The 26,490-nt window shown below is 40.5% G+C and overlaps 1 protein-coding gene across 1 annotated transcript in view; it reads right to left on the bottom strand.

Moving 5' to 3' along the window:
* Positions 1–26,490, bottom strand: part of exoc2 (exocyst complex component 2) — a 32,461-nt gene that overhangs the window by 4,029 nt on the left and 1,942 nt on the right. Inside the window, exons 2-26 of the mRNA XM_017456019.3 lie at positions 24,987–25,114; positions 24,646–24,822; positions 24,369–24,495; positions 23,295–23,408; positions 21,297–21,421; positions 19,846–19,926; positions 19,239–19,384; positions 19,010–19,091; positions 18,435–18,537; positions 18,236–18,354; positions 16,249–16,362; positions 15,959–16,083; positions 15,797–15,865; positions 13,789–13,946; positions 13,572–13,693; positions 11,336–11,397; positions 11,167–11,247; positions 10,971–11,030; positions 10,738–10,799; positions 9,368–9,434; positions 8,872–8,988; positions 4,386–4,527; positions 2,133–2,188; positions 277–399; positions 86–147 (exon numbers count right to left, since the gene is read on the bottom strand). Coding sequence (XP_017311508.1) covers positions 86–147; positions 277–399; positions 2,133–2,188; positions 4,386–4,527; positions 8,872–8,988; positions 9,368–9,434; positions 10,738–10,799; positions 10,971–11,030; positions 11,167–11,247; positions 11,336–11,397; positions 13,572–13,693; positions 13,789–13,946; positions 15,797–15,865; positions 15,959–16,083; positions 16,249–16,362; positions 18,236–18,354; positions 18,435–18,537; positions 19,010–19,091; positions 19,239–19,384; positions 19,846–19,926; positions 21,297–21,421; positions 23,295–23,408; positions 24,369–24,495; positions 24,646–24,822; positions 24,987–25,104 — 2,612 coding nt within the window. The 5' untranslated portion in view covers positions 25,105–25,114. The remainder of the gene's footprint in view (positions 1–85; positions 148–276; positions 400–2,132; positions 2,189–4,385; positions 4,528–8,871; positions 8,989–9,367; positions 9,435–10,737; positions 10,800–10,970; positions 11,031–11,166; positions 11,248–11,335; positions 11,398–13,571; positions 13,694–13,788; positions 13,947–15,796; positions 15,866–15,958; positions 16,084–16,248; positions 16,363–18,235; positions 18,355–18,434; positions 18,538–19,009; positions 19,092–19,238; positions 19,385–19,845; positions 19,927–21,296; positions 21,422–23,294; positions 23,409–24,368; positions 24,496–24,645; positions 24,823–24,986; positions 25,115–26,490) is intronic.

Below are 26,490 nucleotides of genomic sequence, written 5' to 3'. Positions count from 1 at the left end.
TGTGTGTATGTGTGTATGTGTGTATGTGTGTGTGTGTGTGTGTGTGTGTGTGTGTGTGTGTGTGTGTGTATGAGAGGGCTCTCACTGGCTCTCTGGGGTCAAGTAACAAACTACAGCATCCTTCAGTGCACAGATTTCCAAACGTGCCTACAAGAAAAAGCAAAGAGAAGTATGTGTAAGTCATCTTACCATCTCATTCCTACCAATATCTCAAGCCTTTACTTTTACATAATGTACTATTTTGTTGTTGGTGGGTTTTTCTTTTTCCTTCTGTACCTGCAGTGCACCGTTCTTGCTAAAGGATGACACACACTGCATTAGACGGCTCATCTCTTCAGCCACAGATTCAACGATCTTTGACAGAACACGTGAAACCAAGTCTTTAGAAATGGTGAACACCTAGCAGAGAGAAAATATACAGAGACAATAATAATTAAAAAAAAAACATAATAGAAAAGACCAGAGAGAAAGAAATCATACATAAAACACAGAATTTGCAGCAAAAATATAATTGACAAGAATTTCCTCAAGTGTAGTTGATCGGTTAGGATGTGCATGGTTTACAAATAGGGATGCACCGAATGTTCGGGACCGAACAATTGTGTGTTTGATGACGCGACCAAATAGCCTAGCAACCAGAGTGAGACGCGCGACCTCGACGAGGGGGCGTGCGCATGCACGAGCTGTGGACACGTGCGTATGTTTTGTTTCTGTTCCGGAGCATGTTTCTGTCACGTCGCGAGACGTAAGGGAGTAGAGTACGGAAGCAGGCATTTATTTAAGGGCAGGCAGACAAATCCTATATCTACTATAATACTGAGGTGTACAGGGACACGATGCACTGCACTTCTTTGTTGTAGGCTACAGAGTGTTCTATTCTTTCAGCAGTCAGTTATAGGCCTAACATCGGCTATTCAAGGGGCTCAGAGATGACCACATCACAATATTTTTATTTTACTAATTAATTTATTTAAAGTTATATTGTGCCTTGTTGGTAGCCTGTGCCCGCTGGAATGAAGAAAAAATGTTCAGTGTTAAATAAATATTTTGAAATTGTAGTTTTTGTAATTGATTTTTTTCTTTGAAAAGCAAGATGAAAGAGTAAAAAGCACATTTTGACTAATTAATTTATGCAATGGTGAAAAAAATGGAAAAATAAATGGAAAAAAGACGAAAAAACGTGTTCGGTATTCGGCCAAGAATTTTCATTTCGGTGCATCCCTATTTACAAAGTCTGCTGCTTCAGAACTGCAGATAATGTGACAAATGCCTTATTTTATTTGTATGTTGACATTTTTAAATACACACCTATTCTGACATTCCATGAACCTGATCACATACAAACTGCACAACCAATCAAATGATGTCCCCAATTTGGTTATCTGCCAATTCGCACCATGAGCCAGTTCTCTCCTATCACATGACAGCTACTAGCAGGGAGGAAGAGGTCAATCAAGTGCTTCCGCTGTGATAAGACGTTTGGAGGAAAGCACTGCAGTCCTCTTCTGCATATATGAGCTCACAGACACCCACGATTGGTCATGCACTGACTGGCAGGGGATAGAGCAATGCTTTTATCCAAAATGAATAAGAATTGAGACAGGATACAACAGAAATTTTGGGTAAAGGGCAACTTAGTTGGTGTTGGGATAGTTGATCACTGGCTTTCTTATTTTTTCTCTCTCTTGTACTTTATTAAAAAAAAAAACGTGCATCATGTTACTGAGAAACCTGAAAGTGTAAAGTCTTCTGAAAGCTGAAGATTTTCCTGTTTTAGTAACAACAACCTATTACAACAAGCACATTAACATAAACCTGTGATTCACCGGATTACAAAAAAAATTGAAGTAGCACCTTTTAACCAATCAGATTTGAGAATTCAACAGTGCTGTGGTACAAGTCTCTGCAGCAGATTTGAACCAGTTTGAAGCACACACTTGCCAGTTAGAGTTCTGTTTTGGGTCAGAAGTGTATAAAAGGAGAATTGTTGAGCACTTAAAATTTTGCAGTGAAGACAGGCAGGATCACACCCTTTGGCTTATTCATAGCAAGAAAGGGTGAAGCATAAAAGATAAAAGCAACTACATGAACACTGATGCAGATCTGAAGTGTGATGAGGTTTTATAGCTTACCTCAGCATGAACAGAGATGATACTGACCAAAGCTTCCTTCAAATAACTTCGTACACCTAAGAGTGAAAAACAGACACACAGAATGAGATACAGAAAACTGAAGCGGGAAAGCAAGAGACGTATGAGAGACACAGAAAGAGGGAGAATGTTAAACAAGCATGTGACATGAGTAAACACTAGTGTATGCACTGCAGGAACATCAGAGTATAGGGTCTTTCCCGTTCTCAAGGCTTGGTTGCAGAAGTCGTCCTGGAAGATTCTACAGGGCCATCACGGTCACCTGACTTGAACCCCATAGAAGATCTCAGGTGGGATTTGAAGAAGGCGGGTGCAGCACGCAAACCCAAGAATATTACTGAACTGGAGGACATTGCTCATGAGGAACGGGTTAAGATCCCTCAGGAACGCTGCAGAAGCTCTGCACCTCATTTGCAGCAGGTCATAACAGCAAAAGCGTGCTCTACAAAGTACTAAAGATGCTCGCCATGATGGGGGTGAATAATTTTGAAACTGGAGAAATATTATGAGTTGCATTTTCAGTTGAATTGGGGGAAACCACTTGAAGCATCCGTCGTGTTGAACTATTTCAATTACTTTTGTTGGATATCTTCATTGCTAAAAGTCTGTAAATTTTGACAATAAACCTGATTTGCACTGGGGGTTGAATAATGTTGATTGCAACCATATTCAGTTTCTTACTTATGGATAATATATTAAGCATGTATGTATTTTGCGAACAATTTTCAAAAGCACTGCAAACTGCTTCTGCAACTGTGTTTCCTATTTGTGGATGCATAAATTGTGACATAATGCAAATGAAAAGGCAAATCGTGTATTATCAGTTGCGTTTTTGGTTACATGAGCATACAGCACACGCCAAATTTCAAATAGAAAAGCAAAGTCCATTTGCAATCCCATGTCTTACAAGCTATGACCCAGTCATATAGAAATAGCAACAGTAATTACTCGGTTTGCTATTTCAGTTCCTCGCGTCGTGTAGGGAGCCTGACTAAATTCAGATGGAATCGCAAATCCCTTTGCATTTGCATTTCCGATGCCTTGCACAGAAACCTGCCAATCAGTGTTGGGGGTGGGAATACGCCATGCGGAGTGTTTGTATTTGGAAGTGATGTTTGAAGTTGAATGATGTCACAATTTATGAAAACAGAAATAGGAAACACAACTGCTTTTGAAAACTGTCTGCAAAACACTTCCACACAAAAGAACCATCTAGGGCTGTGATCATTATAAACGCTACAGTAGAGGCGAGATTTAATTCCATGGCTCCACTCGGAATCGTTTAATACATCTTATTACTGATTAAAGTGATATTTTACCCTACAATTAACAAATCCCAGATGCTCAATCAGCAGACACAGTAACATCCCCTCCCCATACTATGTAAAGCGCTTTGAGTGTCTAGAAAAGCGCTATATAAATGTAACTGTTTGTCCAATCGAGAATATTATCGATATACGCTACATGTAGAAAACAAAATAATTATCACAAACACCCTGTAGTTTTTCAGGGAAGAACACACAATCTTATATAAAGCCACTTAAACTTTGTGGAGTAACTACATCATAGTCAGTCATTATGGGGTCAGATTTTGTTAATGGCGGAATTAGCAGGTAAAATAAACTAATAAACACATTAACATGAATTGACAGGATCGTTGTAATTAACCTGTTTTGTTTTGCTAAATTATAATCTGCACATGCATTGCAAAAAGTAATTCTCTGTTAAAATGTGAATCATTGAAATTCCTATTACTCCTGGGACGCTCTGAAATCTGATAAAACAGCTGTACATCTCCACCCCCAGACACATTTCTCTCACTTCTGGATTCTTGACTACAAGAGCAAGAACACTGAGGATGAGTCTAGACCTTAACTCTTTGATTTTTAAACATCATTCACACATCCAGCTCTTGATTTTAGATAGCTGAAGACTCGGAGTGTTAAACACTATTTAACATTTATACCATATAAAACGAGGTTCGTTTAATAATGAAAGAGAGCGAATATAAAAATGCAGAAGTGACAGTCAAAGAAAAAGTATGCGTGTGTGAAATTTCCACTCGGTCTCTTGAGGACTACACTCTTCTTTTTTTTTCTCACGTGTCCGAAATGTTAATTTCAGAGGGACAAGAAAACACATGCATGAATTCAAAATAAAAACAGTCCATTAGAAACAAGGATCCTACCAGTGCATTATATTTTCATTACACCATACATCAGCGTGCAGCCATACCTGTAGGAAGTAGGCAGTCTTTCCAGTCAAAGTAGCCTGCATAGATTCCTGGCTCCAGAGAGCCCACAATGGGATCAGATTTCTTCTCAATGTATGACTCGAGCAGTCGTTCATCCAACTGACGAACTGCCTCGATGCTCACCTAAAACAGACACACACGAAAAAACAAGATACCTGCTGACATTTAAGCATTTCTATGTTTAAATAATGCTAGTGAACAATATGGGTAAAATAGTGTACATTGCTTTTTACTAAGTGCCAACAAACCGAACAAGTCCGTAAGGAAGGCCAGCTCTGTGGTAGGGATGGAACTGGACAGGGTGGAGGAAGGGACTGAGAATTAATTAATAAGAATGAATTTCCTCTACGGGGATCGATAAAGGTATATCTTAACTTTTTTAAGCACAAAACATTAGTTGGTTTCCTCTCTCTCTCTCACACACACACAATGAATAAACTACTCACTCATGCATGCCAGCCAGCTTGACTAAATTTCCCTGAAGTTAAAGAAACCACCGCCACATTAATGAGAAATGTAAACGTATTGATTACTAAGTGTGAAATCCTTTTTACTGTCATTAGTCTTTAATAATGCAAGAATAAATTCCCAAGAACTGATGCCTTAGCCAAAATCCAATAACAGTAATAAAGACTTTATTTAGCCCAATAAATCTTGGAAACGATGCAAAAACGTGAGACAGCAGAGCCTTCAGCACTGATCTCAACACTGTGATGTTTGTGCACCCGTCCGCCCGTTGAACGTTTGTAGGATTTATATGGAATGATCATTGTAACCATCAGATCAATTGATCAGATCGGGGTCACAAAGAGATCAGATGTCTAAAATAGATTTTCTTCAATACTGTGCTTCATATTTGGGTAGACTGTAAAACATGTCAGGTGATTAAACTTAGAAACTTCAGTTCACCTGCCACCTTAAAAACGTGAGTAAACTCGACCTGAAAATAAGCTTTGTTTCAAGTTTTACAAGTCAAGACAATGAATTACTTTAAGTTTAATTTTTGAGAACTTATAAACTTGAGTTCAATATCCAAAATGTGTCATAACAACTGGAGTTAAAGAGACGAAATAAGTTCACATAACTTAACGGGGCTATCATGTTTTACAATGTATTTAAAAGGTACACATATTAAGAAAGGCATTCCCATCCATGTCTTGGGCACTGAGCTCTAATTCTATAAACTTTGTACTTGTTTGTACATGGTGTCGCATAGTGCAACGAACAGTGAACAGTGAAATCGAAATCATCATCATCATCATCAGCAAAAAGCACATCTCCAGTTTTCTGTTGTGTTGAGGAGCTAATCATCATCTCGTGTTATTTACTGGGTGTGGGCAAACTAATACAAATACAAAAGTCTAACAATTTTGTGAAAATTGATCATTAGTTGTTGTGTCATTTTGTTTAATGGCTTAAAAACAACCTTATCATTTGCCGTCAAACATCACTATATACAGGGCTCTACAGTGCGACCATTTCACTCGCATTTGTGACTGAAAAGTACTATGTGCGACTGTGAAAAAATATTGATTCGCACCGGTGCGAGTGACCTGTTCGGAGTTGTATAATACAATCGGAATAAAAACTAAAACTCCAAAATGCATCTACACCGAGCAACAGTTACTTCCACACTGCTTTTAATGATGAAGCGTAACTCCGTACATCATCCGCTTCTCTCAAACCGCCATCTTTTATGATCCCGCAAAATGACCTGCACCTGCGACCTGCTCATGTAGAGACAGTGGTAAATTAATAATAATGTTAACATTACAAGGTGAGTTTAATTCAAACTTCTTTATCAAATAATTCCTAACCCATCATAATCAAGAGTAGCAACTGTTCGGTCTGTAAACATGCAGTACACTGCCGCTCTCCTTCACTCTCATCAGAACTCTAATAGACAGAGCATTCACGTCATTTAAACTCAGGGTTGCCAGATATCACTAGAAAAGTCAACTTCAGTTTCAATTAACCAACAGTATCACACTGCTATTATTTTAATTCAGTTAACAGTGACCAAGAGCAGAGAGCTTACATTTAATTGTTTATGATAGACCTCCTGTTTAAAAGTTAAACAAGAAAAGATTGGTATCTGGATCGGTATCGGTTGTAAAAATCCTGATTGGAGTGTCCCTAATGAACACCATTAACCTAAAGCGCTTTGCATCTGATGGACAAATGAACTCACCCAATCACATCCTATTTGAGATTATTCAGATATATACACAATATACACAGAGCGGTTCGAGAACTGACTCCAGCCCAGAACAATGACAGTGGAAAATGTCTAATAGTGTAGCTTTAAATATATTTAAGAGGAGCAGACTTCAAAGACTGAACATTGAGGTTTATTACATTTGTTTACAAGATGGAACTGGTTAATGGTTTTTGTTGGGTTTTTTTGCATACAGTCTGTAAAATTAACTGAAAAGATTCAATTTAGTTTATCAGAAGGTAAATTAATTGTGTCATGACTCACACTAACCCCTAAATTCTGTCATAATTGACAAGCTCAAGTTTTCTCATGCCTACTTGTGTGTTATATTCTGGCACATTAACGTTACTAACTATAGAAAACAAAAAAAACTTCAACCTTGCTCCTAAATTTTTGTAATTAGGAGCTCCTAAAAGAAATTGCTTCCGTAGAGCCCTGATATATATAGACAAAAATATTATACTTGATCATTTATTTATTGAGGAAAATTTTTCAATATTCCATATCTGTGAGTGGCAAACTTATGCGAAATTCTAGGATTAGCAGTTTATTTTGAAGGTGAGATTAGAGTCAGGTGTTTTCAATCAGTGGGATGATAATCAGGTGTGAGTGAGCACCCTGTTTTATTTAAAGATCAGGGATCTATCAGAGTCTGATCTTCAGAACACATGTCAGTGCACGAACAAAGGAGATTTTTGAGGACCTCAGAAAAAGAGTTGTTGAAGCTCATCAGACTGGAAAAGGCTACAAAACCATCTCTAGAGAGTTTGGACTCCACTAATCTACAGTCAGATTGTGTACAAATGGAGGAAATTCAAGAGCATTGTTCCCCTCCCCACGATTGGGGCAACCATCAAAGATCACTCCAAGAGCAAGATGTCCACCCAGAGGGTGGACTCATGTTCATGAGTCCACCACAAACACTGAACAACAACGGTGTGCATGGCAGGGCTGCAAGGAGAAAACCACTGCTCTCCAAAAAGAACATTGCTGCCCATATGCAGTTTGCTAAAGATCACATAGACAAGCCAGAAGGCTATTGGAAAAATGTTTTGTGGAAGGATGAGACCAAAATAGACAACATTTTGGTTTAAAAGAGAAGCGTCATGTTTGGAGAAAGGAAAATGAGTAATTCCAGCATAAGAACCCAATTCCATCTGTGAAACACTGTGGTGGTAGTATCAGGGTTTGGACCTGTTTTGCTGCATCTGGGCCAGGACGACGTGCAATCACTGATGGAACAATGAGTTCTGAATAAAGGAAAATGTCAGCACATGTGTCTGTGAACTGAACCTGAAGAGAAAGTGGGTCATGCAGCAAGACAACGACCCTAAGAACGCAAGTCGTTCTATAAAAGAAGAATTAAAGAAGAATAAAGTTGATGTTTTGGAACGTCCAAGTCAAAGTCCTGACCTTAATATAATAGAAATGTTGTGGAAGAACCTGAAGCGAGCAGTTCATGTGAGGAAACACACCAACACCCCAGAGCTGAAGCTGTTCTGTACTGAGGAACGGGATAAAACTCCTCCGAGCCGATGTGCAGGACTGATCAACACTTACCCCAAACGCTTATCTGCAGTTATTACTGCACAAGGGGGTCACACCACATACTGAAAACACACTCACTCACAGATGTGTCATATTAGATCATTTTCCTCCATAAATAAATGACCATGCATAATATTTTTGTCTCATTTTTTTTAATTGGGTTTTTTTAAAGACATTTGTTAAAATGTATATTTATGCAGATTTATAGAAAATTCAAAAAACTTCCAAGCACCACTGTACATCATATAAATAGATACACATTGTACATTCATACAATGTAATTTATTTATATTTTAAGTATTAGTATGTGTGTATTTGATGACTAGAAGGCTCCGTTCATGTTTAATTCCACAGCACTGTTGAATGGTAGATTCTTATCTATTTTCTATATATTCTATAACATTTTCTATATGTTCTGAATTTTCTATAACAGCACAATTTGGACAGTAGGTCCAGCTGTAATGTGTTAATGTGCTTGTTCTAATATGTTATCATTTCCACAGTAGAGTAACATACAGAATGACTTGTATAGTAGACCCAGAGCACTTGTGTGACAGTTGTGGCATTAACATGAATACCCTCATGCCTCTTCTGAGAAGCTTATCCATGAATTATTCACCAACAAGCAAAACAAAAAGTAACGCACGCACACTATGGTGGGCCGTCCATGCGTAGGTGTGTGAATGTTTGTCTGTGCTTACTCTGGTGATCTTTTCAGCTGTGGTGAAGCCATGTTTCTCCAGGTGTTCAGCAAGGTTAAGGAAAGTGTGTCTCTCCAAATACTGACAGTTACTCAGGATTATGAGAAGGCGCTGTTCCTGCACACACAGTGTCAGCTCGATTAACTGTCTATCCAACAGGCCTTAAATTGTAGATCTCTGCACATCATATTTTGTAAAACATGTGAGTCATTAAGCAAGAAGTGAAGGGGATGCAAGATGAGTAAGAGAATGACAGAAAATTGAACGCTACCAGAGACAGGACGGAGGGGAAATCAGCAACCCTTTCACCAAATGGAAGGGGAAACCCCAGAACTTCTGCATAGTCTATATCAATCGCATTCTAGTTAACTCAGCGCTCAATCTATTTTTCTACCATTTTGATGATAATATTGCATGTTATCTACAAAAGGAGCCTAAAATGATTTAAGCGATCATAAGAAGTCATGAAAGAGAAAATGATTCAACGGAAACTTACTGATGATGGACTAACGTCTTCGTGAGCGCTTCCAAAGAGATCGGGTGATGCCATATCCACAGACAAACTAAAAACACAGATCATAATTGCACACATAACTACAACACAAACAGGTGCATGGGTATGAGCCCTGTCAAATTAGTCTAAAATTTGAAATTTTTCCCAAAATGCATCCGAATAATGACTAGCCGATCAATTTAAAGCTCATAATGTAAAAACTTCAAACTACTTTAATTAACATGTTAATCTGTTTTCACTTTGGTTTACTACAATACAGTTTACTACCTGCTAGCAGTTGTTCCACTGGGATTTTTGGATATTTTCCCCCAACCCTACCCACCCCCTCACTAGTTAGTTCTTCCGTATCACACGACAACTACAACCGGGGAGAGTAGGCCAAGCACATGCTTCCCCTGAGACATGTAAAACCAACCTCCTCATCTTTTCAAACTGCTCATGCAGAAAGAGCAGCGTAACACACTCAAAGTTAAGGACTATTTGCCTTATTCTGCAAGCATGTGCCCACAAACGCCCGCGATTAGTTAATCAGATTGATGGGGAGAGAGAGTATACGATCCCTCCCACCCAGACCGCATAGAATTTACAGAGAAATGCATCCGATATAATTGAATGGAGCTTCATCGTGCGGCAAAACAACAACGCAAAACATACTGTGAACACAACAGAGAACTTCACAAAAGATTGGAAGGTTTTAGACTGGCCAAGGAAAAACCAGACCGTAACCCAACTGAGCATGCGTTTCACCTCCTGAAGTGGAGACTGAAGGGAGAAACCCCGTGAAACAACCAAAAACTAAAAGAAGCCGCAGTACGAGTCTGGAAAAGCATCACAAACGAAGAGCGCAACAGTTAGATGATGTCAGTGGATCGCCGGCTTGATACAGTTATTGCACGCAAGGGATATGCGACCAAATATGAAGTGTTATTTACGTTAAGACTTCTGTTCCTATACTTTTGCTCACCTAAAATTGGGTGGTCTGCCATCGAAGGTGTCATGATCTAAGTTGTTTAACATGTCTAGGTGTAAACATCAGGAAATGAAAGCTAACATTCTGATCTATTGTCTCATCTCATATTCACCTATTGATCTCAAACCCAAATTGTCTTCAGTTTATAGCGAAAAACAAAATAATTGACCTTGTTGTTCCGATACTTTCAGAGGGGACTGTATCTAAACAACATAGGAATTCAAATATTAGAAAATGTTACATTTGTTCTGATAGCCCCCCCAACACACATACACATATATACATACATACACACATATACACAAACACCCACACACATGTATACACACACACACACACACACACACACACACACACACACACACAAAGCAAGAGAACTTACTGGGAGGTATCAATGTCTCCATCAGTCTTGGTGCTAAGTTGCTCCAGACAGTTTATGAACACCTATAAATCATCAGAAAATCAATCAATCAATCAGACGCTTCATTTCATATTTATTTATGATCATGCTAAATACCACTGACTGAAACATCATTACAACATTGTAACTCAAAACACAACCACCAGTGGCGTAATGTGAAAATGGGTATCAGCCTTGTTTGCTTTGCTACACACCTTCATGATGCCCACACACAGCTCACAGGCTTTATTCTGAGCTAGCTCCAGCTGAAAAACCTACAGAAAATAGAGAGGGTAAGAAAAGGAAAGAAAAGCAGCAGCACAAGCACAGCAACTCTGATGCAATTCTGCAGTCTAAACCAATCAATTGTTTTTATGAAGTGTTGCATTGGGAGGTAAACAGTGCTCTTACATTGACCTCTCCAGGCTTGCAGTCCATGGGCTCCTTGAGGGACTGCAGCATCTGCACCATGCACTGCTCAAACTGGGCCGGCTGAAACACACACACACACACAAAGTTAAAATCCTTGTACATTAAATATAATTATGATCTTTAGTCTTGAACAATATAAATGTTTCACCAGTGATGTGATTCCTTCGTTATCTACAATCCAGTCTTCTTTCTCTGGAAGTCTCTTGACGTCTGAATAAAAAACACAGTTGCATGCTCAATAATTACACAGAAGCACAATTTATATAAAGAATTCATGAGTTAATGCTAGAGCTCCACATCAGTGTCTGAAACTACAACCATGATTATTTTGCTAAATTATTTCAAACCAACAGACAACAGTATTTTATAATGCAGCGTACTATGCGCATTACACCTGACTTCCTTCACATCCCCAGCTGCATGCTGGGTTATCCATGGATTCTCATGTCTGATTGTATAGTAGTGATCACTTTACAGAACACTGGCCTACACAGTTCAGTGCTGATTGATTTAGGTAACCCAAGCACAACAATAAGCATAGTCATTCTACAGGGCCAAGATAAGAGAAGCCAGACGCCTAGGACTGTACGTTGTATACGCACACCTTTAACAACCAGTGCTGCTCTATACTCCCCCCTGCTGGGCAGGGGCGTAACCTGGCTTGGGCATCGTTGAGACTTTTTCCTTTAGCCCTGGATACTTCTCCACTTGGACCAGATTGTCACTACATAACTGAACATCAAATAAGACACGAGGGGGAGGGGGAGAATGGAAATACGCAGGTTTTACTTCTTTTTATCAGTAAAGAGGTTTGAAACTGAAACACTATCTTAAATGAACATGATATGAGCAGAGCATAAGGACAGATAACATACTCTACATGGTACTGCAGCAGCTAAAACCATACAGTGGTAGCTTAGTTGTGTCTCCCCTTCGCGGCAACACCAAACTAGCTTAGTCTCATGTTAGATATCCAAAAAGTTTGACATTTTATCAGTCTGGTAGTCCTGCAAACAGTAATAACACCCGGAGCAAGTTTTATGATAAAACTGGACAATAAGTTGGATTTAACATTTTTAAACAGTTAGCCCTCACATGCAGGAAAATAATGCATAGAAATGTTTTTTTTTTTTTTTTCCATTGAGAAGAATCTTGTCTCAGCACCAGATGATTAACAGTCTAGCTAACACCCCTTGTAGGGTGCAGCAATATTTCTGAACGTGCGAGAGAAAAAAAAACACACAACACACAACCGCATGTTGGCTGTACACCTCCACAAATAGTTTTCATGGAATTTACAGGAATTTTGGAACTATTTTAATGATCAGTTTCCCATCCTCTAAAGCTGTCTCCTTGACCACAATCATTCAAAATGTATAGAGGTCCCAAGTATGAAGAAAGAATTCAAGTTTGATATCAGTGGTTGTAATGATAACAGAATAAAGCATTATTTTTCCCTTACAGAGTCAAAGCAAGAGGTCTCGATATGAAAAAGCAGACTAGGTCTGATCCAGTGAGTCATGTCTAGATCAGCCTTAATAATCAGAGAAAATTTATGAACAAGAGCGAAAGTCTGCATTATGCAACTGCTGCTTGTGGAGAGGAATTCTCTGGAAACAAGTGAAAATGATTTAAAAATAGCTTTTTAATTGATTGGCTGATAATCGATGAACTGTGCATGTCCTCCCATGTTTCCAGAACATACACTAGAGTCTTCACTATCAAAGTCTGGGCTTCGCCATACAGGTTTATGGAATTGTGCCATGCATTGATCAAAGGATATTTCTGAGGACCTCAGAAAAAGAGTTATCAATGCTCACCAAGCTGGAAAAAAAGGTTACAAAACCATTTCTAAAGAGTTTGGCCTCCACCAATCCACTGTGAGGCAGAGGATATACAAGTGGAGGAAACTCAGCATTACAGTAACTCTGCCAAGGAGAGGTCGTCCAGCAAAATCACTCAAAGGGCGCGGTAAATCATATTACAGGAAGTCACAAAGAACTCCAGGGTAACATCTAAGGACAATGATGTCAATGTTCATGAGTAAACCATCAGGAAAACACTGAAGAAGAACGGTGTGCATGACAGGATAGCAAGTAGGAAGCCACTACTCTTCAAACAGAACACCGCTGCCCATCTGAAGTTTGCTCAGGACCACGTGGATAAGCCGGAAGCCTATTGGTAAAATGTTCTGTGGACAGATCAAAATTCCTCCAACCCACTGTGCAGGATTGATCCCTGGATTGGTCACTGGAAACAATCGATTGTTATTGCTGCTTATGTTATTCACTAGGTTCACTAGCACTACCGTACGTGGGCATTATTCAATCTTTAATGTGAATGACTGTAGCTGTGGTGACATTTAGTATTTCACAGTGACCCACCTTCTGCTGTGTGCTGCAGAGTGATGAGCAGGCAGTGCATACGCAGGTCAAGCAGCAAATCCTGAATCACCTGCAACAGATCGTTAGGAATCTCTAAAGCCGAGAGAGCCTCGTGACTCAGCCTGAGAGACAGAGATGAGACAAAGAGAGAAAGGCTTTTGAGATTAACCACTTCGGTTTCGGATGAGAATGTCCCTCAGCCCCTCTGTCCTCTTACCTGATGGTGTGTATGATCTGTGTGAGCCAGGTTCCAGTGAGGGGGATCTTGGTGTTCCAGCCCCCGTATACACGCAGCTCATTCTCAGAAAGACTACTGGGCAACAGAGCACCACGCACCAGCTGAACCAAACGCCGAGTCACCTCCTCGATCATGCCCTACACACACACACACACACACACACACACACACACACACACACACACACACACACACACACACACACACACACACACACACACACACATTCAGTAGCTGTTAATCAATTATACACAAATGTGTTGTGAGGCTGTTGTGAAGGATAACTTCAGTGGGCCCTTGTACTTTTTTGTCTTTCTATTTCGTGAGTAACAGAATTAAAACAATAATAAAACGTGAACATCACATGATACATTTGATTATTGTCTCAAAAACCATACAGGAGAAATGAACATTTTTGTTTCGTTTTTAGTGTTAGAAATAGCAGATACAAAATTTAAAAAGAGACTCGTGCTTCTTTCGCTTCGTTGTAAATCAAAGAATGAAATTCTAAACACACTAAAACAGAAAATGGGTACGTTTTTCTGAAACCTGTGGTTTGTCAGTCCTAAGGCTGGAAATTATTTCTGACCTTTCCAGGTCAGTTCTAACCCCCCCAAAAAAAGAAATTGAGACAAGTACTCATAACATTACTACTTATAGGTCATATTTGCTTCCTGGACCTGTTCATTGTTGAATTTATCCATTACAACAGTTACATTGAAGATATTTTCTGTACATACTACAGTATGTGAATTGTAGACTGGCATTTGAGACGAATAACAATAGCATAAACTATATGGCTAAACGTTTGTGGTGTGGACACCTGACCATCACAGCCAGATGTGGGTCTTCCTCAAACTGTTTCCACAAAGTTGGAAGCACACAATGGAAATGGGAGATATGGAAATAAAGTCTATATTTATTTATCATAGGAATGCGTCTCTACTTTCCTTTCGCGGTAGTTATCCAGTGTCATGGGGAAATCGGTTGTATAAATGGGAGACACACCATTTACACTTGGAAAAAGACTACTGAACTTTACCATTCAGAGTACAAATGCATTAAAAAGTACTGTACTTTTAAAAAGGATATATGGTACATAACAGGACTTTACATGTGTAGTGCAGCAAAAAATCAACATACACAATTTTCTACTTAACATAAATGTTCAGATGCATCAGATTTGTCTGGTGAACAAATTTACAAATTTAGCTCTAAAGTGGACAGATGTCAGATTAAAGGAAAAAACAGTGACTGTCATGCTTTGGGGGGAATTTTCCCTCACAATTTTTGGGTCCACTTGCCCCCTTAGAGGGAAGAGTCAGTGGAAATCAATACCAATATTAATGCCAATGGGGAAACATTTCTATGCTTATATGAGTTGTGTCTTCTAGGATGACTCCGCCCATGCACAAGGCATGAGGACTCACTGAATGGTTTGATGAGGATGAAATGATTTACACTATAAGGCCAAAATGTGGACACCTGAAAATCACACCCGTTTGTGTTCCTTCCCCAAACTGTTGCCACAAAGTTGGAAGCACACGATTGTATACAGTTAGTCTTTGCATGCTGTAGCGATTACAATTTCACTGGAACTAAGGCGCCCAAACATGTTCCCAGCATGACAATGCCCCAGTGCACAAAGCGAGTGGCGTGTACAGAGCCGTGACCTCGACCCCACTGAATACAGACTGCACGCCAGGCCTATTAGAATGAGCGTATTAATATTAGCCCGTGTGCTGTTAGAGAAAATGAATCAACACCTTCTGACCGATAAGAATGGATGATTCTGTGAACAGTGCTGTGGTACAAACACACGAAAAGTAATACACCACGCAGCAAGTAATTTACGTTTACGGCATTTGGCAGACGCCCTTATCAAGAGCGACTTACAGAAGTGCTTTCACAAGAATTCGGCATGTATTCGGTCTATTACATCACAAATACCGCACTTGTCCAGGCACACTGGAGCAGAGTTACTCACTTTAAAGTCATTCTGTCTCTGTCTGGCATTCTTCTTCAGCTTCTCCACCTGACCTGACTTCTCCCCGGTCTGTCAGAGAGCAAGCACATTGCACGGCGCGTCAGCCATTTAGTTGATCAAATCAGATTTCCTTTGTACACTCTCATCTGCGTGCCTACATACCTCGCTAAAAAGGCTGCCGTTAACATAGGAGATCCACAGTTTCCAGAAACTCGGCAGCTGACTGATGACAACGTCCGATAGCTTCTCCACGAACCTGACCTGCTGAGGGCTCTTGTAGTGCCACGCTGAGAGAGAGAGAGAGAGAGAGAGAGAGAGAGAGAGAGAGAGAGAGAGAGAGAGGGGGAGAGAGAGAGGATGAGCAACATTACTACAGATACGCTTACTAATTACTCACAATGATACAGTAGGACAATAGAGTATTACTGAAAGTCAGCAGTAAAGTTCCTTACAGTCGTCTCTAGGCGTCTGAAAGCTGCCGCCTCTATTTAGAGATGAAGTGTGACTGATTCTGCTCAGAGCTGACATGCGAGGTTCTCCGTCCAGCTCCAGCCCTCCACCACCCACTTGGAAACAAAGAGAAATGCAACAGGAAGAATGAGGAAAAAGTGTGTTTGAGAGGGAATGAGACAAAGCAAAATGAGAACTATGATATTTATTTCTTTTCATCACTAGATGGCACTAAAGCACTTCCAGTTACTGCTCCGTTTTCGCTCGGTACCACGAGATGAGCACAAAGCTGACACTCGCATACACATAGATCTACACATACAAAACGTTTCCATCCAAAGCTCAAATCTCTTCTCTTTTAGCAATGCATTTGACCAACTGTTAATCTGACATGTTCCATGGTTTTAGGATTCGCTCTCTTGTAAGAGTCTTGTCTTTCATAACTTAATGTGTCACGCTGATCCTCTCTTTACAAAGCCTTCCTACATTTCAGTCTCTCTAATTATCTCCATCTACATTTCTCAGTGTCAGGCTGCTCCCCTCCTTTGCTACTCTGTGGAAATGAGGACTTCCTGTTCTCGGTCAGGTCATGACCAGACCACACATACACTGCTCTCCGACTAAACACAGAAGGGCACACCACATGGTGGTGGTGTGGTATGAACACAGTCCACTCAGAGAGATCACGCAAGATTGTACAGATACCATTATCAAATACATCTGAAAACCATAAATCGTGTGTTGCTCTACATCAAGGCCATGCAATGCGAAGATCCGGACCATAACTGGAGCGCTCAAGAGCCCGGGAACCTAAGGGCTCCAGTTTAAGTCTACTTAAAAGTTGCAATTTATAATGTTTAATAGTGTTTCGAGGCCCGTAGCGATCAAATAAAAGAATAATTTAAAGGATAACTGATTTTCCATCGTTCCAGTACAATATAAGGTCCCCTACGAACATTATGGAACGGGAAGACCAGTTCTTTTGTTTTTGCTATACACTTAAGACATGTCTGTTTAAACAATTAATAGCTCTGAACGTCTACCAAAAACAAAAGACTGTGTTGTAATATTTTCCAATACTTTCGATGGGGACTGTATCTTGATAGTTCCTTCATTTTATGCCATTTTTCTTGATTGTAATACAAAGTTGTTGTTGTTTTTTGCAACTGTATTTGCACTTTGCCCCTCAGACAACAACGGTCCTTTAAGAGCACAGAAACATATCTGAGTGGGGAAAAGAAAAAAGAAAAACACAAAGAGGCTCCAGCTTAATAGCACCAGGTTCATAGTTCAGCCAAATACCACTTCTCCACTGAACAGCACCATTCGCCAGGCCTTGGCAACAAAAGCGAACCCAGGACGTTGCATATCCTGCCCTAGTGCGTGTGATGCGTTGCCACCGCTCTACCACTGAGTAGCTGGAGTTTCTCTAGAGGTTATCTGGAGGTGACTACAAGCAAAATACAATATGACTCAAAATACAACAACTTTGAAACAAATCTCAGCGGATGTTTAAAATGTGTGTGATTTCTCACAAAGCGAAGCACGTAAATTGAGAGAAGTACAATACAGTCACTGAAATTACAGAGATTTTCACTTAACGGCTGAACTTTCGAAGTATTGACACTACTCTTGCCAAATATTGACGATCTTAAAGAAGTAAAGAAGTGATGCAAAGCAGAGACATTAATCAGGAGGTCAGCGCAACGGTTTGACCAATCAATGGTCTGCACTTTTTTTTTTTTTTTTTTTTTTTAGCTCCACCCGGCTGGAACCTGAGTAAAAAGTGTAATCGAATTCAGCACTGGTACTTAAGTAAGTATAGCAAAAACATGGAGGATTATGGGTAATTCTCCAAGTCCAGGCAGATTGTCCGTTGGGAAAACGCTAGAAGAGATTGAGAACCGCTACGGTTTCACTGATGTAGCACACCAGACTCATCAGACAGTTGCCAAGCCTTTAAAGTATATGTGCTGTTCCCCTGTTCACCTTTCTGCTCTTTAATGAAGTCTTCTTTACAGTTCTGCATCAGCTGTAGTATCCACTTGTGTTGGGCCACGATACACTGCCATGCTGGGTCACCTGGAGCATGCAAGTCTGACAGGTACCTGTAAAGCGAACAAACAGGAGTAAACGTTTAAGCTGGGCTATAATAAATAATAATATAATCTGTACGTTATCCACCCACCTGATGTAACGTTTCTGATCATGCAGCGTAGAAGGCATCTCCAGTAATTTATCCAGCAGTAAATTCCTCAGAGCACTGATTCGGGTTTCCACCTCCGCATACACTGCACGTGCACACACAGTTACAACCATAACGTTCATCTACGACTACTGTTCATCTGGTGATCCTCAGATCATATGGCACATGTCCAATGCTGCTTCAATTCCTCACTTTGGATAGCAGGATGTTAAACGTTACCTTTAGAGTGGACCTGATTAAGAGTGTTCACGTCTCATTATATCATATCATCACACAATGTTCAATTGAATAGTTCATTCTGTTCAATGAATAAATTGAATAAATCCGCTTGCAGCGGAGAAAAGAGGGTTTTAACGCCTAGCCAGTATTTACTGCAGCACTGAACTCCTTTGGTGTTGAATGTGTTTAATCGGGTTACTTGTATTGTAAGAAGATACCACCGTGCGTATTTTTGAAATTCTCCAATCCAGTATCAGCAGCGATGCATCTTTAATTATTGCTAAATAACAGACGGCGTTATGCATTGTGAGATATGAACACTTTTTAGGCTCGTATACCTTTTTTAAAGACGGGAACCTCGGTATTTCCAAACAGGGACTTGGCTTTCTCATAGTCATTAATGACCACGTCATAATCGCCCTAGAAGAGACAGAAACATCGGCAATCTACTACAGTACCAAGATATTGTTTAACTTTGCAACAATGCAAACCAGTATCATTAGAAGCTACTGCATATTATATTCCCGTCCTGTGGACACTGCGTATATTGTGCAGGTTCAGCTCCACCTTCTGGATGTTGCGCTCGATGTTGAGTGGCAGGTTGAAGAGGAATTTGAAACGCTGCAGTACATTGAGGGCGTTGCGTGTCGAGTCGGCTTTATCCTTTCGGCCCAAAACCTCCTGAAACAAAGTGTCCGCCGTATTGCTTGCCCCTGAAAGAGGGAAAGAACACATGAAAGGGGGTTAGAGATCTCAAGCTCGCACACAGATGAAATCCATTCTGCCTGTCTCTCTGCATGGGTGGCCATGGCCCTGCTGTATGCACTAGGTCAGATTCTTTTAATTAGAACAAGACTTTGAACCACAATAAAAATACTAAAAAAAAATCAGAGCAGCTGGCCAAATTATTCAGGTTTTCCCCAACACAGTGCCCTTCACTGGCTGAGCGAGAGACAGTGAGACACTGAGGGGAGTTAGGGATGAAAGCTTATCAGAGTGTTTGGTTTATTTACATGTGCTTCAGGAAACGAGCGTGTTTATTAATCTTTCATCACACCAGTCAAATTAACATCCAGCAGGGGAGAACTAGGGATCTCTTTCAAACTGTGAGAATGTGTGTGTGTGTGTCTATGTTTATTTATGTGCACGACAGCAAGCTTCTTAATGATCTCACTGTTGAGGACGTTCTCTAATTGCCGAGTCATGGAGCCCTCCACCTTCTCAGTGCCGTCTGACTCGAGCTTCTGATGAATAGCTGTAAGAGAGAGAATGATAGCCATTTAATTTGTGGATTATTCAAGCATAAAGCAGACACAGACACAAACACACAGACACATACACTATGTGGCCAAAACTACGTGGACACCTGACCATCACACCCGTATGCGGTTCTTCCCCAAACTGTTGCCATAAATTTGGAAGCACACAAATTGTCCTGAACGTCTCTGAACGCTGTAGCTTTAAAATTTCCCAAATCTGTTTTGGCATCAAGATATATCCCAGTGCACAAAGAGAGCTCCATAAACACATGGTTTACCAAGGTTGGATCGAAAGAATTTAAGTGGCCTGCAAAGAGTCCTGACCTCAACCCCACAGAATAACTTTGGGATGAATTGGAACACTGATTGCACCCCAGGCCTCCTCGCATGACATCAGTGTTTGACCTCACTAATGCTCTTGAGGTTGAATAGACAAGTCCCCACAGCCACACTCCACAATCTAGCGGAAATCCTTTCCAGAAGAGTGGAGGTTATTAGAACAGCAAAGCACATACCGTATGGGTGTAATGGTCAGGCGTCCACATACTTTTGGCCATATACTGTACAGACACACACACACACAGACTGTTTCCAGTGTTCTTCAGGACAACACTCCCACATATGATTTCAATGGAGATCTGACATGCAGTGTGCTCCCACACACATACAATACACAAACCCACACAGACAGACTGGTGACGTCAGAGCTAACCTCCAGGCCCCTGAGGTCCTGAATGCTGTGCGGAACATTTCCTGTGTCCCTGCTCTGTGTTTTGACTTGGGCAATGTGAGTTTTGGAACTTTTCTCTGGGAATCTGTGCAGCTTCCTTTAAACGCACTCCCACTTCCTCTCTTAATAATCTCTATAAACCTGATCCAAATCCAATCCCCCAGACCTGCGACAGCGCCCGTCACTCACACACGCGCATGCAGCTAAATGTTGAGTTTTCGCTCTTTAACCCCTGTGTGACAGACAAACGTACACCGTTCTTATGGCCAGACAGTACACAGCATAACATGGCAATGTGAATTGAAATGGAAACTCAGTAGAAAATTCCACTTATGTGTTAATGACAAATTGGGCTTTCTGAGCATGTAAACCTACTATTCTTCACTCTCTTTAACAGGTCAAACACCACTGTGCGATTCCATAAAGAAAAATAAACCTATAAAGGACCACATAATGTCTGCGTGTACCCCCACTTTACACAATCTAATCTAATCCTGAATAATCCAGCCATACATTTATTTCCGACCTGAAGATTTTGTTTCACTCAGAAACATGATAAGCACAACACATTTCCAGATGATGAGCAAAAGAATCCAGGAAATGTGCCTTAATAAGGGTGTATTGTTCCATGCATACCTGACAGCGCATCCTGGGCTTCAAAGAAAGTACTGAGTCCTCCTTTCACACAGGCCAGACTGCCTTCGTTCTTCTTACTTGCCTGCTTTTTCAGATTTCCCACTGCCATGCGCAACTGCTCAAAACTAGCACAGACGGGGAGGGGGGGAGGGGAATCACTTCGTTAGTTAACAATATGGTGAATTTATACATGCTTCCTCTTATACTGCTTAGTTCCAGGAACATAAACACATGATTGCTTTCTAAGAATTTTTAATATCGAACACAATATTCATTCAAATTGAAATTCATCACATCAGGCTACGTTTTTCCAGTCGTCATCCATAAACTTTCTGTTTATGGCTGACCCCGACCCGTCGTCGTCTTCTGCTGCTTCGACATGTTGTGCATTCTGGGATACCTTTCTGCTCACCAGAGTGCTTATCTGAGTTATAGCAACCTTTGTTATCTCGAATCAGGCTGGCGATTCTCCCTTGTCATCTCTCATCAACAAGGCGTTTCCGTCCACGGAACTCCCGCTCACTGGAAGTTTTTTCTTTATTGCACCGTTCTGAGTAAACTCTAGAGGCCGCGTGTGAAAATCCCAGGAGATCAGCAGTTATACAAATACTCAAACCAGCCCGTCTGGCACCGACAATCCTACCACGGTCAAAAATCACTGAGATCACTTTTTTCCTCATTCTGAAGGTTAAAGTGAACATTCCCAAAAGCCTCTGGCCCGTATCTGCATGACATTACTGCTGTCACACGATTGGCTGATTAGATAACCGAATGAATGAGTACGTGTACAGGTGTTCCTAATAAAGTGCTTGGTATAAGTAATGTTGTAGTTCCACAATTAACATCACTAGACAACAGAAAAGAACATACTGAGAAGTGTGTACAATTTTACCCTCAGCAAGAAATCCAGATTCTATAAATAAGCAAACTGAAAATGGGAACAAACAGGCAATAAACGGGTGTAATAAGAAGTAAAAATGGTAGAACCTAAGAGCTGGAACTTATTCAACCATGTCTTCCTGTTTCACAGGGGTATAAACATGAGGTAACACACAGGCCAACGTCATTCAAAACAATGGGTAAGAGACAAGAAATGGTAAGACCTGTGATGTGCAGCAAAAGGTTGCTGAGCTTCACAAAATGGGAGGTGGCTAGACGTGGATATTTATTCTCATTTTAGCACGGGCTCTGTCGCACTCCCTTTTTACAGGCTCTCCACAAAGTTTCTTGGTTCGAGATTTCTTGGTTTTGACAACAGCTGATTTCCCAGATGTCAACGATGATCGTGTTTAAAACGGTCCAGATTAAAGCAGAAATCTAGATGACAAGTCTAAATTCTAAGCAACTGTAGATACAAACACTCCACCATCCTCAGCACCCACACACGCCATATAGTAGCCGGCTCTTCTGTTCTTCTGTTCACGGACGTGACGTAACCACGCAAAGGTGAATGACGTCAAACTGACGCGAAGTCCGACTCGACAGCTCAAATTATAAATCGCTATTACAAACTTACCGTTGCGATTCGGGGTAAGGAGACAGTTTGAACACTGAATTTTTTTATGTACTTGCTCAATAACTGATTTTTGGTCATTCTTAACCAAAAAAAAAAAAAAGTTCCATACTGCAGCTTTAAAAAAAAAAAATGAAGCAAAACTGCTAGTCACATTCTGACCAGGCTACACACATGCACAATCACATTAATTCCCCCATGTAAGGATTTAATATTAAAAACACCCTCACTTCCCCTAAGGAAGTGACATTATCCTCATCACTCCTCCCGATACACCACAGCCACTCTTATAAAAACACACATGCAGCTAAATATAGGTTTTCCAAAACAATCCTAATTCCCAACTGCTCAAGTGATGTAGCAGGCGGGGAGACTAATAGAAAGACTAGACCTCTGCAGATAAGATTAAAAACCCTCCGTTCCCTGCTCCGTATAGCATCTCTAACTGTCAGATAACATGTTCACTCATACTAGAGTTGACTAACCTGGTTGCAGTGTGGTTCTCAATGAGGTACCAAGTGGCGGAGAAATTCTCACTCGTGAAATCTCCACTCATCCCCGGAAACAAATTCTCCAAATCTTTCTGAAGAACTTTTCCCCTGCAGAAGAAAATAACACATCACCAAGCTTAGCGGATAAAACAGGGTGTTATCGGTCTCTGTACATCTGCAGAACTTGTTCAGACAAACTGATTATCTGCTATTAATATACGTTCAATTAGAATACACAAATATACACAGTGCTCGATAGTGAGATTAATAAGCTTTCGGCAAAGAAGTTTTTCACACACAGTTATCTAGAATGTCTTTGTATGCTGTAACATTACAGTTTTCCTTCACTGGAACTAGGGCACATGACAATGCCCCTGTGCACAAAACCCTGACCTCAACTCTACTGAACACCTTTGAGTTGACAAATTTTGATTCTGTTGAGCTATTTTTGCCAATTTTGACAGACGTGTGACTTATTTTCACTTAAAATCATTTTTTTTTATGTCAAATCCACCCAGAGTGTAGCTCTTTTTCTTTTTTTGTTTAATCTGACCATAAAGCCCAGTTCCAATCAAAGTTCCAGTAGTGTCTAGTGATCTCCAGATGCAGATGTTTGTGGTTAGATGAAAGAAAATAGTTTCTTCTTGCACACATTCCAAATAGTTTGCTGGCACGGAGATGGCATAGATTTAGAGATTCTGAGACTCTCCCCAAAATCTCCTACCGCGAACTCTCTAACGCTCGTCCTCACTGCGCATTTATAACCTTTCTCACATATTAGATGAAGCTAATTATCCACAAGGACATTTTTCATAACCATTTTACCCAACTTTAACAAGGCTGCCAATAACTCAAGGGAGCTGATGACTCTCAGAGGAAAGCCCCAACTGCCCTCTTTCAGATATATGAGCTCACAGATGCCTAGAACTGGGTAATGTAACTCAGATTGACAGGGGAGAGAATAACACCATCCCTCCCATCCACTACTATATAATTAAATAGGTGCATTTTTATATATATATATACACTTGTGTATGTTAACAACAACTTGCTTATCAGTTAACATACTTATCAGATTCGATGCCCAGTGGGTCAGCCTGCCGGAGAGACAGGGGGGAAATGCCTTTGTTCCGGTTTAGTCGCTGGTCGTAGTAATTCACCTCATCTACCCACACAGCAGATTGCTCTAGAATATCTGAAAACATGCGCACAAACATACAACGACATATTCGAGCAATTTACAAAACATGAATTGACAACCCATGGATCAAACCACAATGAAACTTTTAATGTCCGCAAGAATGCATGACATCATTACAAAGGAGTGTATACGTGTACTTCCAACCTATCTTATCAGCTTTGAGGACTTTGAAGGAGACGGTGGATGTTCCGGGGCCTCCGCTCCTGGTCGTGACGATGATCTCGCCCTTGCCATCTTTAGCAGGACCAACACGGCACACGATCTTACTGGCAGACCTCCATTCAGCCGTCAGCAGACAGTTATGCCCACAGATAGACAGGCCTGATGAGGTGTTACATAGAGACAGTACAATTATTCATCTTCTACTACTCTTAGGCTTGACATTTTTTAATACTCGAGGTTTTAGATACTTAATCGAGAGAGTGCCAAACAGAGGTTCTGCTGCATACAAGGTTCCAAAAGAAGCAGAAGTTACTGTGGCTCACCAACGAGGTCCGCAGCTTCGGTGCCCAGGTTTTCTCCACGGATAGTGACTTTAGTCCATGATGTGCCCTCATTCGGTGAGATGCCAGTGACTAGCGGAGGCTGTCGTGCACGAGACATGGCTCACGGCCTAGATAGAGAGAGACGGAGAGAGACAGTGAAAGACACAGAGAGAGAGAGAGAGAGAGAGGAAAACAATAACCGTGAGAGTTATTATTTTAACTGCATGTGGGAGAGGTAGATAATCTGAAGTAGGCTATATAACACGACGATTCATTTACATGTTTTCATTTCACAGCCCCGTCCTGATACTGTACACTTTAATTGATAGAAAACCTAAAACAAGTTCATGTAAAGAGATGAACGAGGTTCTCAGTTCGACAAAGCCACACACACACACACACACACTCACTACAAAGCCCTGTTATGCACACATATAGAGCAAGGCAGACAAAACAAAATCACTTCAGACCAGAACAAATAAATGAATCCATCTGGTCCTTGATGAAATGGACACTGAGAGGGTGTGTGCAGCGAGTGTGGTGCTGTAACACTTTCCCGGTTAGTCATGGCGTATGACCGGACAGTTACCTTACAGCTGACTTTTTCCAAAATACAGTCAAGTGCATTTCTGTCTACCCATTAATACTTTTACCCTCTTTTTTTGATTTTTACTATTATTCTAGAGGTTCTCAGCCCTTTTGGGTGTCTGCGACTACGCAAACCACTCCCCTCCCTCTGCACTTCCCTAAACCAAGCTAAACAACTGAACAAGTTGAGACACCTCAATACACGTTTAAAACCTAATCTAATAACAGAAAAGCAACACATTTTAACTAATAGTTCAAATATAATTAGTTATTTAAAATTATAATTAGTTATATAATAGAGACAAACGTTGACATTTTCTATGTTATATACTTGTAAAAACTGTATTTACTGAACTGAAATATATTTCTCTTTTGCATGCATCTCAACCGAAATAAAGTTAAGCCATGTTAAAACCTGCTTACCCCAAGAGTGACACCACCACGTTAATAACCTAAACTACTTACATAAAAACATCACCGCTGGCAAATTTGAAAGAATGATTGGTTTACAATGGGAAATGAGCTACCATCTTGATTATCAGCAACATACATCTACTTCAGGCTCTGCCTCATCACCTAAAGTAAATGTCACTCCCAGCATTTAACCAGCAGGAGCCTGGTCGTTTCTTGTAAACACTCTTTTCTGTTCTGATGACTATGATGATGTGACGGTGCAGACATTTGATTTGACCTTCACATGCACACGTCTTGGTCTGTTTTCAGCCTTCTAGCATGTAGTAACTCACATACCCAGCATGCAGTGTAAAATCTGCCAAGCGTTTACCTATCTGTGGAGATTGGGTGGCCTTCAAATTACAACATACTACAAATAGATCATGATGTGGAAGTAAATACTGCAAAAGTTCTGTGCGACTCCATCCTATATCGCAGTGTGTATTTATTCTGAAAACCCAAC

The sequence above is a fragment of the Ictalurus punctatus genome, chromosome 25, assembly GCF_001660625.3.
Source record: "Ictalurus punctatus breed USDA103 chromosome 25, Coco_2.0, whole genome shotgun sequence".
Classification (NCBI taxonomy): Eukaryota; Metazoa; Chordata; class Actinopteri; order Siluriformes; family Ictaluridae; genus Ictalurus; species Ictalurus punctatus.
This window is presented reverse-complemented; position numbering and strand designations above follow the sequence as displayed.